The sequence below is a fragment of the Bombus bifarius genome, unplaced genomic scaffold, assembly GCF_011952205.1.
Source record: "Bombus bifarius isolate JDL3187 unplaced genomic scaffold, Bbif_JDL3187 scf7180000008225, whole genome shotgun sequence".
Lineage (NCBI taxonomy): Eukaryota > Metazoa > Arthropoda > Insecta > Hymenoptera > Apidae > Bombus > Bombus bifarius.
The window spans coordinates 51,638-68,810 of record NW_022884523.1 but is presented as its reverse complement, the minus strand read 5'-3'; the positions used below and the strand labels follow the sequence as shown (position 1 = coordinate 68,810).

Here is a 17,173-nt window from a genome sequence, read left to right as displayed (position 1 = left end):
AGTTTGTCTTTCTTTCTTGTCGCAGGAATTCACAACACCGTACGCATCGTTATCGTTAGCCATCAATGAGAAAATCGGTAAAAATTTCGAACGATAGATTTTTCGCAATGTTCGTGTGCCTGGATTCATTCTGTACGCCCAGAAAATGGTAGTTATCGATCGGCATTACACGAATAAAATATTAAACAATTATTGTTAAAGGAGACCATATACTATGGATATGATATTTATTCGTTTGAATCGTACGGAGAGCTGAACGCGAATCATAATGGTGTAAGTCAATCCACTGTTTTACTATTATATAATAACAAATTTATAATTCTTCAAGTGGTGAAATTGTATTGCAAGAGAGATGAAAGTTATAACTTCGTTAATTCGGAAACTAAAGAAACGATACTTTTAAGAGATGCTTGCATATTAAATGTAGATTTCCGAAATCTTGATTTACGCCATTATGAATCTCATGACCGCCACATATAGATTACTTTTATAATTGAAATTTATTGAATACATTGGATTTTAAGCTGTTTAGAACTGTTATAATTAGACTGCGGATATTTATACAAATGCATACCTATATAGAGGGTGTGTAAAAAAACAGGATTTAAACAGAAATCTGTTTGTCCAGTAAAGGTTTCTAAAATTTAACGCTAATGTATGATCTTTTTTACATATATGTATATATAAAGTACTTTTTGGTATTATCTATCTGAAATTATTATGTATAACTTCTTAATTTTGTATCGTAATAGTATTATTCCATTGAATTGATCGACATCGGAAGATTATTATTCGTAATGCGTATTCTAATATTAAATCGCACTAAAATTTGTAAAAATTTTATGAATCTAATATTTCTTAGTTATTTATTAGGAAACGATCGTCTACGATAGTCTGGGCGTGTATAGAGAATCGAATCCTCGAATGTGAATTATCATTTATAATTATACGCATGAAATAGAAAATGTAATATGATTCTAACAGCCTTTCTGGGATCGATACGATCGTTTTTTTCTCGAGTAATTATCCCTAAATTCGACAATATTTTTAATCGCTCTTCGAGAGTCTCGTTCACTCCACCATTTCTTTAACAAACGAACGAGCAGCCTTAACGCCTATGGACTAAGCCTAAACATCGATTTATGTTTCGTAATATGAAGCACATAATTTATTAATATTCGTTTTCCGGTATGTTTCAGCATTCGCGGCCTCATTGTTCGGCTACGACACGTTCAATTTATGATCGAATTTCCTTCGAATCGTCTTTCGACGATCGATGAAAACCACGAATTTCTCTATAGTTATTTCATGGAACGGAATAATATATTACCGTGTTCCACGATCTCGTATAACGGGTGTCAAGCAGATGAACCGCGTTACATTCGTTTCTATCATGCCACGATTATTATGATACGACATTCATATTGTTGCGCGATGAAAACTCTTGAAAACACTCGTGAAACCGTTCTTGGTGAACCGCGAGGAGAATTTCGCTGGAGAACGATGCTCGAAATCATAGAAACGTGCGCGGTGAGAATCAACGAAACGGTGTCCGAATGAAACACCTAACAATCCTGATATGATTTAAGTACAGTACATAATTATCTGTACACAAATGTCCGCGAAATGAATTACTAATTTAAAAGACACGTGTATACGTAATACGTATGTATATGTATGTATATCGCAAACCTTTGCTCTCGTTTTGTTCCTTAAACTCTCTCATGGTATTTGTCGACCATAAAAATATTTTATGAAATATATCGCCGCTCGTAAAATTCACTAGATTATTAGAACGTTCGCAAAGTATCTCGAGCGAGGTCGGCTCAGTAATCATTTTCTTTTTTCGTTATTTTAAACTATTCAAATATTTACGAGACCGTAGATCTTTTCATTTTCGTTCTCGTTACTCGTTTTCTCGCCTTAATTATCGTTTTTCTTGTTCGAAACGTATCTCATCGAACGCAAACAGTATTGACAAGATATTGTAGCGATAATTTAGCAGGAACTCGATATCCGAAAGTAACTGTCGTTCTCCGTTTACGCGGTATACATATGTACGGCTATTTAGTTTTGTGTGGCCTTAGAGGAGCAGATGGATGTTTAAAGAAACTATGCAAATTAATTCTAGGTATGATATCGTTATTATCTACATAATGGTTGAATGAAATAATTTCTAGTTCGTTCGCAAGTTAATCCTTGTTTCGAGAATTAATCGCTTAATTAGATATGACGTTTTCATTAGTTAAGAAGTTCTTTTTTCGAGATATCGACTCTCGTCACGCTGTTTCGTGCATACAAATACATATTCCTCTCCGTTTACCCAAATTCTTCCAAATCTTTTTACAGCTACTACTTAATAGTCGAAGATATGTGCAAATACATCATGCGGTGATAGATACTTATAGTGTGAAAGTTTATTCACTTAAACGTATTACTGGCAAGTGGACGGGCACCAGGTCCCGACTAAAAATATTTTCCGAGTATCTGCAGGGTGTCTGTTGACTGTAACAAGGCCGCTCCAAGCTACTTACTTGGCTCGCTTGATCGTTTCCAAATCGCTAAATTCTAAACATCACGCGTCATCAAATGCATGAAACTTATTTACTGCTCTTTTCCTTCGCGTCTCGATCTTCTTTTACCCTCTTGTTGTCCCTTTCTCTTCGTCCCATCCTTTCATTTCGTGAAGTGATCAGTTGCAATGAAGTAATCAAGTGCTATAATTAATCTAAATTTTTATACAAAAAACTTTACGATACATGATTTCTTTATTTTTTTGTCCGCGGCACGTCGACCGATCGATCTATATTTTTATTTAAATGTTTTTTTCTCTAATAACGTTTAAACGGTTAACGTACTTGAGAGTCAGACTTGTATCTTGGCGATTTGAACACAATGAAGTCTCGAACGAAATTGCTTTTTTGGTCTCTTGTGGTAAACGATGTTCCGAACAATCGAAAACTTTCAGTGATCGTTAGCCGTGAAGCAGCCTTTGGATGTTCCTGGTGACAATTCGATCAGCCATCTACACAAATCTTCTCCGATCATTCCTTTGTCGAAGATTCTTCGAAGATTTCTACACGAACAAATAAGCTAGACTCCTCGACGACGAATGTATTCTGCTGTGTTCGTTCGAGGGAAGACTAGTTTCGTCATTGGTATAGTCTTCAACGAGTATAACCAAAAGGCAGATCCTCTTGAGATTCGCGCGTACGAGTCGATTTCGTCATGTTGAAACTCTACTCTTACCCTTATCAAACGACAAGTGGTGCAAAGACTCAGCTGAAACGTAATTCGCGTGCATCGGGTCTGTTTTCGCAATTCTCGACGCTTTTGCGAGCCAACGAACGATCACGGGATTAACTATACTTGAAATACATTACACGATTACTCTAGTCAAAACATTCGTACACAGGATCGTTCGAAACAAGTGTGCTGCTGCTTTGAAACGATAGTAAAGTCCGCACGTGCTTAAGGAAATAAGATCCTACAGTGAACCGAGAGAGTTTTGGACGACGATGAAAGGAAGGCAGCCGGTAATTAGGTCCCTTTTTGCTTTATCTTTTGCATCATTTTATGCGAATTGAATGCCACTCGTTCTACAACTTCTCCTTTTAAATACTCCGATTCGTCCAATCGATTTACGAAGAAAATGTTCACGGTTAGAAGGGATCGTTAGCCCAATTGATCACCTTCATCGTCATCACGTTATGCCCCTTTCGTAGTCAAGATTTCAGCGTCTTCGGTTAATATCTTCCTTGCCGGTGTCGTCGACTTTTCTTCGATTCACATGTCGAGTTTCTGCTGCATGATCTTTTATTCGTGTTCGGAACAATTGGACCCGAGTCCACGAAGCAACAACAACGGTCAATCAATCGTAAAGAATGTACTATGTGTTTGTAGGCGATTCTATCGCATGTGCTTATCAAACGAAAGCAACGTAATCGTTCATGATATTCATGATGTTTCGCTCGATCGCCTTAGGGATACCGCTTGCACCAAGCTAAAGGCAAGACGTGCAACCTTCGTAGAAAGAAACAGCTCTTGGTACGTGCACACTAGTCGAAAATTGATTTTATCTAAAAAGTCAAGCTGACCGTACGCCAGTTTCCTTTTTTCTCGCCTTTTTCGATTTTTCTGCTTTTTCTTTTTTATTCTTGCTTAAACCAGACTATGTTCTCGAGAGTCGTAACGATGCGTGTAGAGAATGGATGAGCTAGTTCCTGGCGACGTCGATGACGATGGCGTGTTCGAGCACGATGGTGACGATGAATGGGCCTTCTTCGAGGCCGACAATACCTAGGTATTGTGTCCCTGTTTGCGGATTTTATTCTCCAGGGCGGAGGTTGGTCGGCCGACGAGATCTTCCAATTCATCAGGCGTCAGCACTGTGAAGTCTCTGTTTGTAAAAAAATATTCAGCAATGTTACTACTGCGTTTTATTCACTTATTATAAAGTCTTTTCTATTCGTTTCTCATAAATTTCAAACTTTGTCATTTAATCCTTATTCGAATATCAAGGGTTAATTTCGAAACTGGAATTGGCTTCGAAAGTTAGTAACTCTGCGGGAAAGTTTCGTCGTTTACATCTGATTTCTATTATTTTCATCTCAGGCACAGAGACGATGAATACAGATGGCAATTATCAATTTGTTACTAAAAGTTTAACGATAAATACGCTATTAGATAATGATACTACTTTGTACGAATACCAGAAGGTAATGTTATCGCGTGTGTGTCGCGATAGAAAATTTCTAAATCGGTTTTGAAAAGAATGACTTGATCTGATCCTTTTTGATTCTCATTTGCTTCGATCGTTACAGTATCTTCTGGATAAAAAATATTTAAAGAATGAACATGACGTAATTTGAATAAAAAAAATAAAAGATTCTTATGCGAATGAAGTCACTAGAAAGATGGAATACGATCTCATACAATGATAGTCATCGTATCACAAGTTAGCGAATAAGTTTTAAAACGAGTAAGCAAATAGGAACATAAGAAACAATAGAATTTTTCGACAGATCTAATATTAATAATTTTCTTTGATTTATTGCAAGATTTCCCTAATTTAAAAAAAAAAGAACTATCTCTTTACGATTTCAAACCGATTACATTACGTTTGACGCGACAACAATGTTAAAATATACCAAATGAATCAAATATTTACATTAAATTTTATAAATTTTAATTTTACATATACATCAAATTTTATTGAATGAAATATTCAAATTTTCCCACATTTATTCATAAATTAAGTAACAGAGGAAAATTGTATCGATGTTTTCTCTCAATCAACGAAACAATAAAAATTTCACGAGCGATTAAACAAGTCGTCTATGATGCTCGTGTCGTCGTTTGTATTATTTCAGTCGCAAAACATAATCCGCACTGCGTCCGGACTCACCTGTGTTGAGCCAAAAGCATGTCTATGCTGGTAACACTTCTTTGATGTGTTCCATCCTTCTGACCAGCCTTTTGTTTCTTGATGCACAAAGCTCTGAGGGGCGCGAGGAACACGCCAATCACCAGCAAACTGCATCCAACGACGATAAGGGCGGTGGAGTTTTGTGCAGCTTCTGCACCAGGTGCAAGTTGCACCAGACCGACCACCAATACCACTGCGCCCAACAGCAATGATCCAACTACCACGTGTAAAGAATTGACCTTCGAAAACATTGAAAAAGTCTGAATCAATAATCAGCTTCATAGTTTATACTTTACGTAGTTTATCAGATTATTCTACGAGTAGTATGAGTATATTAAAAAAATGACACTGTGAAACAAGAATCTTTCTTTTTAAAGGTGAGATTGATAGTAATTAATAAATAATTAAATAAATAACTGATACATATAGAGATTGAGAAATTAATACGAATAATAGAATAATTATACGAGTTAATATTTGATGGAATTTAAATTGATTGAAATGATGTAATTGGAATGAAATGAATCAAAATAATTAAATTAATAAAGTGGAACATCGTCGTAGAAATTGGATCTGTACGTTCTTTAATAAAATTTGTATTGTTTATAAAAATTTATGTTCTATACATATTATCATAATTCTTTTAGTTTAATGAAAATCAAGTAACCATTTTCAATATTTTTAGAATTCTAGTTACTTCGAACACTAAATTCTTTTCCTTAATTATATTACGATACTGTTATCTTGCGAAATAATAATTTTTCTCCGTCTAGACGTTCTGTAATTTCTTCGATTTATTTTCACTTTCAGTGCTGCTTTGATATCTGTTTTCATCGTGATCTAAGCAAAATGTCATCGATTTTAAATTTCAAGTTTAGACGTAATCTTCAAAATTTTTCAAAGAATAAAAATCTATACCTTCCATTTATAAAAGAATTTTTTCCACATTTCGTACGGTTCTTTGAAAGCGTACTTGTTCTTTTGTTCTTTGTTGCTCGTTCTTTTCCTACAATGTTTCATTGTTTAAAAGATAGTTTATTTAATGTTGTGTCAGCTGCCGTTAGCAAGTTACTTTGCTAAATGCGAGCTTTAACTTTGAAGGTTCCTCTTTGTGAGGAATTTTCCTTTATATGTAGAGTTACGCGAAAGCAAACATTGTTCCCAGTACGCTGCGCAGGAGTGGATCGACTTAATTAGAAATAGAATTCTTGAAATATCCTGCAACTGAGAAGTTAAACGAAGAAGAAACACCAGAACTTGGACGCGCGACGTCATGTTTAAAAAAACCTATTATTAATTAAATTGTGATGGAATAATTAAACGGATAGCTATAGTATCGTATTAATTTTTAGCATTCTCTTTATGAAAATCGTAACAAACAGAGAAAAGCGTTAAAATGGCATAGAATAATCTATTAAGCATGCGAGCGCATTTACGCTATGTTTGAGCGATGAAAAAAAAGATGGTTTGAAATAAGAGATAAACGAAAGAGCTTTGAGCACTTTTTTATATATTTTATATATATTTTTTATAGATTATAGGGGCAACGAAAAGGAAATGCTTTCCGGGTTTTCTTTTCTTTTTAATTATATGCTAATCATTCTGCTCTCAAAATATCCGTATGAAATTTGTAAATATTACCTGAAAACATTTCAATGATGATTTACAACAGTTGTAATTATTGGAAAGTTCGTTAATAAATTCGCAGAAAATTTAGATGGTTCGTTTAAGGCGTTTTCGTTTCATATTCAAGGATTTCTGAGATTACTTTCAAATTTTCAAGGCGGACGAACATCCAAGGGAAGCAATTTCTAGCATTGAAATAGTGAAAATTCGAGCTTCGCATTTCCCCTCTCACTATCCATAGATAATATCGAGTTTCAAGGCTGAACCTTGAAGGTTTTAATGAATTTCTCAAATTGCATCATTTTGCTAACTAGCAGATTTCAACTTAGGTTACCGTCATGCGACGTTAACCAGCGAAACACCAAAAACTGTATAATTTTCCTCATATGGTGGATAAAATTCAACTATTTATTCAAATCTATCATTTTTTCAAATAAAAATCTGTTAATTTCATTTATTCTCAACTTATTCGTTATTCATGAAAATCTAACTGATTTTATTTTCCTTCGTCAACGCAGTCCTGGTCTTTTCTCTCAAAAAATAATTTTTGAAATCAAATTTAATAAATTCACAGCTCGTATACATTTATATTCGATCTTAACTGAAACTTCGCCTTTGATCCTACTACAGCTGATCTTGCTTTTGATGTTGGATTTGTTTGGAAAATTGAAACAGGAAATAACGTATATTAAAAACGTTTCTTTCATATTTTTCTCAATGTTTTCCCAACAGGAAAGCAGCTTATGCCTGAAATAAAAGTTAAGAGTCCCCCGTTGAGACGTTTCCTACTAATAGTAATCATAGTAATAAAATAATATAGCCTATGATACATTCAAACTCGGAGAAATGAATAGACTAATCATAATCTTTCAAGTAGAAAATGTATACAGTTGCATTCATCACGAAATTGTATATTCCAATGTCAGAAAAATTATAACAATCTATATAGGAGTATTATCTATTAGTCTGAGGGATTCAAACAAAATTACGACAAAATCACATTTGCAATGTTTTAGAATGTTATAATTCGTAGCAGTTCGAAATTAAGTTTCTTTCCAACCTTCCAATCATCTAAACTTAATATTCTCACTTTCGCTTCACTCCATTCACACGATGTACGCGAAAAAGAATCTCAAGACAGGAAACGTATAATTATTATCGTAAAAGTCCATTAATCATTTCACAACAACAACAAATTCCTTCGTCCAGAATAACGAAAATAACAAACACTGTGTCTACACGTCATAGGATCCACATCGTAAAGCATCGTGTCGACGATAACAACTCCATATCTCATCGCCCTATTATTATCCCGAAAGTTGTATTAACGACGACGACGACGAAGAAGAAGATGGTCGTTTAGATGTAAAAAAAGAACAGCTAAATTTAGCGTCGATTATCGGGGAAGGATGTTCATAAAAATTACCTGCGGAGGAGGTGCGCGGTGAGAGGCGGGAAAATAAATTCCAAACAGGACTCTATGTGCTTTATCGCGTAGTTACGGGCCGCTTCAACAGAACGCCCACGAGTTTTCAATGACGTCATTTTCCGCACGCCGCGCCGCGTCCAGGAAATATTCAATTTCTGTCCTGGTAATTCGCTATGCTACAACGGAGAAACGTGGCGCTTCCATTTTTCCATGGAAAAATTATGCAAAGGAAAAATCGTGATTAATTTGCAGCCGTTCGCATCCCCCCGTCGACCAGAGACTTTCGTCGTTCCCTAATCGAATTATCGTCCTCTGGCTGTTGCTAGAAAATCAACACCGTTTGACTGAATGAGAATTTTCACGGAGATTCTACATTTCCACGGAGCTACTTTTTCTCTTTGTTCTGCGTCCCGTAAAGTTTCATAATGAAATTCAGATGGAAAGAACTCGCGTTTGTAGGACGAAGTTTCAGCTATCCCGTGAAATATAGGGAAAACGGTGTTCCTGAGGAAACAGCCAGAGAATTTGTTGATCGATATTTTATAAAATGAGATTACTCGCAATTAAAGCCTAATTTAAGGGATTCAGAGAGCTCTCTCTAAACGTGGTCGTCCTACGAACCCTGCAGGTGTTTGGAAGATTTGCACGGGTACGATCTATAAAAATTTTTTAATCGGAATTGTATTTTGACAGCGTGCTTGTATCGCGGTTCAGAAAAAAGTTGGCGAGCTTTTTCTGTGTTTTACAGATACGACGATATTTGTTTGACAAATAAAATTTTGCGCCATTTAAATGTAAACGTTAAAAAATTGTAGGAAGAAAACTTTCACAATATAAATTCCAAAATAGATCAAAGTTAGCGAAATGTCAAGTGTTACGAATCATAAAATTTCCGATTGTTTAAATCAATGAATAATTATCGTAGAATTTACACGAAACTATCAGGTTGTCCGAAAAGTTTCTTTCGTTTTATGAGGAAATAATAGACGCACAACGTTTTTTATTTTATATTATTTTGCCGAATTACGTACGATTCATTTTGTTCTGTTGAGATAAACTCCGCGACATTTCACAGATTTGGTTTCACGTTTGTATGAAGGTGCACTGTCGTAAAAAACACGTTTGCGAAAGAAAGACACTTTTCCGACAACCTAATAAATTCAATAAGATACGAACAAGAAGAAGGAGAAAACAGAGGCAAAAGTTAAACGATATTTTCTCTTACGTATGCACGTTATTATTACCCAATTTAAATAAGCCTGTATTAGAGAGGAAATTTGAGAATAAAATAAGGGTCATAAGGCTGAAATAAAAATTTCATCTATATACATGGCTAATCCATAGATTGCGTTTGCACTAACTCCTTATTTCAACCTTCACCTTTCGGAGTCTGGTAGAAAATAGCGGATGTTGTGAGCGTATATTATATTATGTTAGATTCTTCTTGCTTTCTTTCTACAAGTAATATCGATCGTTGTTTTTATCATTATTGAGTAATAGGTGTCGAATGTTTCAGGCTTCAAAGTCGAAGGTAACACTTTCTCACTATTTTCCAAGCATATGTCAGTGAATCGTAGTTCTCTAATTGACATATTAAATTCCAACTTCCTTATACAATGCAATTAAACACGTTGCACAACAAAATGTATGCAAGAAATGATATATATCGTGCAATATAATACGTACATAATTTGATACTAATTGGAATCTCTGTATTTGAAGTTTAAATTGCTTGGATCTTTGGATTCAAGTAATATTTTTTAAATACATTCGCTAAATGCGTCGAGTTAAATGAATGCAGTTGAAATGCATTTGGAATGTTCTAAAGAGAAGCAATGTAAAGAGGTACTCGAAAAAATATCTGTATGAATTTGATGTATACCCTCTGTCTGCGTAAACTAACCGATTCTGTCTATCGTAGAACACTATAGAAAAATTTCTATTTTTTTTCATTAATTAAATAAATATCCCAACTAGTAATTATTCTAATTTTATATGATAATTTACTCAATTTGTTAAAAAGATATTTTTCTTCGTTAATACTTATCCCATATATTAAATAATCTACATATCAAACAAATTAATCGTTTATCCTTTTCATTTCGTCTTTCCTTAATATATCTCGAATTATCAAAAGTTCAAGTTCCTCAAGCTTAACACCAAAAACGCTAATTTCACATCCTGACGTTTCGTGTTTGCAGGCAGTTTGTCTTAATTTCACACTGTACTAGATTTATTTCTAAATACAGGAAAAATTCTACTACGCGTCTCGCATTCTTGCATTTCTCAATTTTTATTGACGATTCCTCTCTCGACCCAGATTCTCACAAGCAATAAAAAATGTTAATCCCACCGAATACGTGGATTCCTCTGAACGGCCGAAAGTTTCGCATTCACAGGTAATTTGCCTTTGAAATCTCAAGTAGAAATCATTTGAAATTCATAAGCGAAGCTCGTAGCCTCCTTTCTTCTTTCTTTTCTCCGTGTCGGAGGATTTTCTTCTCGTACGCGTGCCGCCGCTCGGTTCACGCGTTTACACGAGGATCACGTCCGCCGCGTTTTTAACCGGACTTGCCCCGGAAATTCTATTTATAAAGAGCGACGATGGAATCTGATAAAGAATACGGCACAATTTTCCCTGACATCGGTTTTTTCCGAACGTAGAGTACACCGCGTTTCGCAGCTATGAAATTATTCCGAAGTTGTTCAGTTTCGTGCGCCGCAACTGAATTTAAATGAAGAATTTTAAATTAATGTAAATTATTTGGAAATGATGTGCGATGTTTCGTTACATTTACTTTTAATCAGATTGTGCGACTGATTGCTTCTAATTAAAAGTTTTAGAACTGCTTTTATCATTGCGGTTGCATTTATATATTTGAAATAATCATTTGCGGAGAGGATGAGAGTTATAGAAATGCTTGCACTCATCTTAATTATCAATATGATCGATATTTGTTGCAGGAAAAATATAATGGAATCTTCTTGACAAAGGTTTATGCTATATTATATAGTAAAATTTTGATTATACATATGGAAGAAACTTTAAAAACTTTTTAAATATTACAATTATTTAATTTTGCAAATATTTTGTACAGCTATTATTGAATTAATAATTGAGAATATATTAATGTCCCGGTGTGCTACTTGTTAGCAATGATTTTCAGATCGAATTATTTATTCATATTAACATTGAAACGGTATCTTCGGATAATAAGCGACTCCCATAATTTGGATTAGTTCACTTAATTTTATTTTACAACTTCCCTTGCTTAAACTGTGAATTATGAAGTAATTTCCAAAAAGTATATTTGTACTATTCGTTCGATGAAATATACGAACACAACATTTGAGAATCAAAACGTTTAACAGAAACACCCACGTGTTAAATTACACGAATCATTCGATTCTCATGTATTACACACGGTCTGCCTAAAAATAATCGAATTTCTTAGGATTAGAAAAAACCAATGGCGACAACAATAATGAAACTTTTGTCACGTAGAAATACATCCTTTATTATCATCAAGTTAAATTTTTATGGCGATTAATGTCATTTAAAGCTTAGAGTTATAACAGAATTAGCTGAAGAATTAGCTAAAGAGTTATAGCAATCAACGTCAGGGTAGAGTTCGCTGACGCGTCGAAAAATCTGCTTCTGTTACGTGATAATGCGGCTGTAATTGCTTTTCTTGAAAACAAGCAAATTAAGATATCATACCACCCATTTTGTTCATCAGATGCAGCGATGCAACTACTTTTTCTTCTCACGGCTTCAAATAACAACGAAGAGGAGCCGTTACGATACTCAAAGCGATACCACGAAAAGACGCGCAACGTCTCGGTAGTAGTTGAATAAAATAAAAGATTTTCGTCGAAAGGATTTCTCTGCTTTCTTATTTTTAAGAAGTTCCGTTATTTTTGGGATAGACCGTGTGTATACATATATTTTTCGCAACATGTTATTCGTTGATAAAAGTCATACTACTCGTGTATAATCTTCGTTTGACGTATTTATTCATTTAAAATAAACCGAAGCACGTTCATTTGCTTTTACCGCTAATATATCTATATACATAAGGCACTTAACTTTTCTCAAAAAAGTAAAAGAGGAAATGATATTACGTCAGTACGTAACATCTCAGAGCGACGACGTTGAAAAAGTACAGAACATTTGGATAGGGAGATAAAACGTTGCGTCAGCAACAGTAGGAGTATTAGAGATCGTTTCTTGAACACGTTCGGCCATCGTAAGAGCACTTGACTAGATTGAAAAGTTTTTGCCGACAGTGGTAGAATGCGAGAGTTAGAAAATCAAGTTTGACAGAGAAGCGAATAATTTAAGTTAATTAACAATAATATTTTAAACGTTCCGAGGAAAATCGTGTACAACGCCTCCGCGATCTCAGAACTCATTAATTTTGTGCTTTGTCTATCTTCGTAATCTTATATTTGATCAGAAACGACCTTTGACCGCATCCTTCATTTTTCTACGAATTTTAGAAATTTCACTGTTTTTTTTTTTTTTTATAAAAATTACGCGAATAATTATCATAGAAGATTTTTATGAATACGTTGTTTGCGTTATACGCAACGTTTGGAAAATTATATTCCAACACTTTTAATGAGATATAATTAATCATTGCATCGATAGAATTCGAAAACAGTCCGCAAATGTATATAAAAATTACAAGATATTTATTGGAAACGTACATCTCGTTCACAAAAATGTTCATTGTACACTTAATTATCCGCATTTTGATAGTCTCATTTTAAAATACATTCTTTTATACAATAGCTAGCAAATAACATTAAAATCAGAAAATTAACGAAGAATTACGTTCTTTTCCTATTGTCTTCAAATATAACTAGCGATAACAATGGGTGCGTTAAAATATATCATGGACTGGTTTATTAATAATGGATAATTAACTGCGTAAATGGTTTTGTGACTTCTACGAAATGCACGTGAAATTAGTAATTATAATAGACGTATCTCGTTACAATATTAATGGAATCTTGAAATGTTTTCCATAATATACATAACAAGTATATTTATAAAAGGTTTGTGGAAGTGTTCAATTACCTTCGTGAGTCACTACGTACTACTTATGTATATGCGTGTTTTCATCAATACCAAGAACGCTACGTAGTTCGTTTAAAATTCGTCGTAATTCGAAACCGTACCGTAGTTCGTCGTAAATCGATTAAAAAATTATAAATAACCTGAATTGGAACAAGCGATGCGTGCGAGGCATTTTGTGGAAATTCATCGCGTCTTTCATCGATATCAATTTCACGTACGTAAATTGTATTTACACTTGAAAATAGCCAAGAGCAAAGCAAAGGAAGAAGACAATGATTGTATTTATACGAAGAACTATGTACATACATATGTACTAAGATAAGACTTCTTCGAGTTAATTAAGATTGTAATTGAGGTCTGTTGATTTATCGGTTGGTACGATGTTCTTCGAAATTTTGCTTGTGATCTTTACTACGTAGCAAACACCATTTGCGGTTGTCCATCGATTGAGTTTTAACTATGAAACTTTCTAATTTCTATATTTAACTAACGTGATCGATATCTTTTGTTTTCAGAGACTTTGTTTCCGCCTTCTTTTAGCGAACTGTCACAAAAATTACCTTTTCCTCTTTATGTACTAAGTTTTATATGCAATAACTTCGTAAATATCTCTTGTTTTCAAAAAGTCACTGACTTTTTAGTTTTTCGCTAATCACGTGTAAAATTATCTCCTTAAACTTTGCGTCGAACTGTTTCGAGTAGCAAGTACCTTTTGTTTTCAGATAATCACTGACAGTAGCTTTGCGTTAGTTTTCGCCCATTAGTCATTTTTCTGAAGAAAATTCTGACGATTCGTACGTTTAAAAGATTAAAAGTAATCGATCTTTGTCAATTAAATGCAGCAGGTACTAAATTAACCTTTTGCAATTGTGGAGATTATGAATTATGTTTAGACGCTTGATAAATGTCACTTCAGAACATTATTAACTTTCTTCGTCTAATTTTTAGCTGTCAGTGATCAAGAGTTTTTTATTTTCCCTTTTCAGGTAAGTAGAATGACCGAAATCGTGTCAGCCGAGAGAACACTTTTTCCCAAAGGAGTTCTACATAATGGCAATGGTAACTCATGTAATTTAGATTATTCTTACCCGAAGAAAGTGACAAAGTGATAAATGTTCTTCAAGCACTAATAAATATACATGCAAAGGATCGATACAACAAAATTTTATAATTTCTCTGGAAAAAGATTTCCAAAAGTACAATGGCTACAAAAGTATTTGCGCATAGTCTTAATCTTCGATAAAGTGTTTTCTTACCAGTTCTCCTATACAATTTCATTTTCATAGTATCAAATTTTTGTGGTCATATGAAAATACTATTAAACAGTGCGAAATTTAATGTACAAATACTTGTACATACCTAAATAACACGTAAACGCTATGACAAATGAAAAGCACACGAGAAGAACTCAAGTTCGTTTTTGTTAATTTTGTGAATTCGATCAATTTGTTCGTTTTATAAATATAACTTTCTTAAAAATAGTTGATCTGTGAAATTCTGCGAACAATCACGTAACGAATTATTATTGAAATGTCCAATAGGTTGCAAAAATATATACGTGATATCAAAAGCAAATAAAAGGACAATTTTCGTAACATGAAACTGATTATTGAATTTAAAAATTGCTTGTCATATTTTTTGTTTATGATTTACAAATACAATACAAATACTTTTAGTAGCCACTGTATCTAAAAGCATGGTATTCTAAGCTACGATACTACGTGAACACGTTTGTTTTTATTAAAAAAAATATCTAATACTTATGGTTTATCGATATAATGGTTCTTACCTTGCCGCAAAAGTAATATTCCGGAGGTTCTTTGTCAACTAGCGCTAGCACTGCTTCATTCTCGGCCAAAGGACTTCCAGGTTGACTGTTCCCTATCCTGGATCCTTTTTCCTGATAGTAAGTTTTGTGAAAGACCTTCACCGAGGGTACTGGCAACGCCGTGATCATCTTTGAAAGGACACCATAAATAAAATATTCATTATTCCTGTAATATCTGGATATTTAATTAAAAATCCGATAAACCGGATATCGATTCTTCTTTTAAAAACAATACGCTGACGCGGTAAAAAAGAAAATACAAATGCAGATCGTACCAAGCAGAAGCAATCAATTAATAATGAACAATTTTGCAATTTAAATTTCTGTCGATGGGAAAGGTGGGCGCGGCGAAAACTCTGAACTAACTGTTTGATAATTTGAAAATAAACTTTATCGAACATCACTTTGTAGCGGCAGCTTTCTTTGCTATTTTAATCAAATCTGTCTGTCGATATTTAAGTATTTGTACACTTGTTTTCGTATACATGGAACGTAATTTAGTTAGTAAATGACGAATGAGGAGATTTTGTAAAATATTATGATGACTGAGGATTTTTATGCAAATTTACATTTCTATGATCGCAACTGGAGAGATTCGTTTTATCTGTTGAAGATTATAACGAATACTCTACTTTGGAAATTTCATGTATTATTGTATATTATATGTATTCTGCACATTTTTGCACCTTTAAATTTTCCATAAGTGCATAAAGACCCACATTTATAATATGACAGGATAAAATCTAGTTTTAGAAGACGCGTAATAATAATATTGACTTATGTGAATGCTAAAGTGGTAAACGTTATGGCATAATTTTATTTGAAAAATAATTTAGTATCATCTTTTCTGATTTTTAAGCTATGACTCAGATAGAGAAGATTCTTTTGAACTCATAAAGAGATTATCATGACTAATTCTAGCAATAATATTTAATCAACGAATCGCATATTTAATTTTAGTATATTATTGGTGTATTTTTTAAGTTTTTATTTTCGAGAACAAGATACACATTCATTTTAATTACTTACTATTAATTTATGCGTTTTGATAATATTTTAGTATTATGACTACTAATTGATCGCATACTATATAACTATAATTTGCTTAAGTTTGTCCAAAATAGTTTACTACATGGTTTATACTGGCATTACTTCAAACTATGCAGAGCGAAGTATGCCATAGTAAGATACAAAGAAAAATGTATGCATGATTTCTTTCTTCATGCTATGATTTAGTTAAGTATACTCAAATTTTAAACTTGTATATTCTCATTAAAATTTAAATTTAAACCGTTGTACATAATTTCAGCTCTTTGCTTCGAATCATTTTCCAGATATATTTTTTTTTGTACGTATTTATTTTGTATGTAATTTGAATAATAAATGCAGGAGTGAGTAGATCGTTTACTTTGAAGTCATTGAAAGTTGAGAAGTAGGATATGAAGATATATCGTTTTACTAACAAGAAGAAGTTATACATATAAAAGTATAGCAAATTTTAAAGAATTTTCGCGTTTAAGTATTCTTGGCATAAAGATCAGAGTTTTTAAAAAGTTGCGTTTCAAAAGTAATGTTTCGTATATAGATAAGTATTACTCATACATTGAGTTAATTGCGTTTGATCTAAACCATTCTAAAATTTTCTATTAAATCATTATTCTAAAAAGAAACATCTTTATACACAAAAGAAGGAAAAATATGTTGTAAACTTATTGTCACTTACATTTCACCGTAACGTATAAAACTTGTAACTGTCATTTTATAATAAAAAAGAAA

At 33.4% G+C, this 17,173-nt stretch overlaps 1 protein-coding gene across 1 annotated transcript in view; it reads right to left on the bottom strand.

Annotated features, from left to right (window-relative positions):
- Positions 1–670: 670 nt before the first annotated feature.
- Positions 671–17,173, bottom strand: part of LOC117211253 — a 28,657-nt gene continuing 12,154 nt past the window's right edge. The window contains exons 2-4 of the mRNA XM_033454936.1: positions 15,359–15,526; positions 5,408–5,667; positions 671–4,399 (exon numbers count right to left, since the gene is read on the bottom strand). Of these exons, the coding sequence (XP_033310827.1) occupies positions 4,300–4,399; positions 5,408–5,667; positions 15,359–15,526 (528 nt within the window). The 3' untranslated portion in view covers positions 671–4,299. The remainder of the gene's footprint in view (positions 4,400–5,407; positions 5,668–15,358; positions 15,527–17,173) is intronic.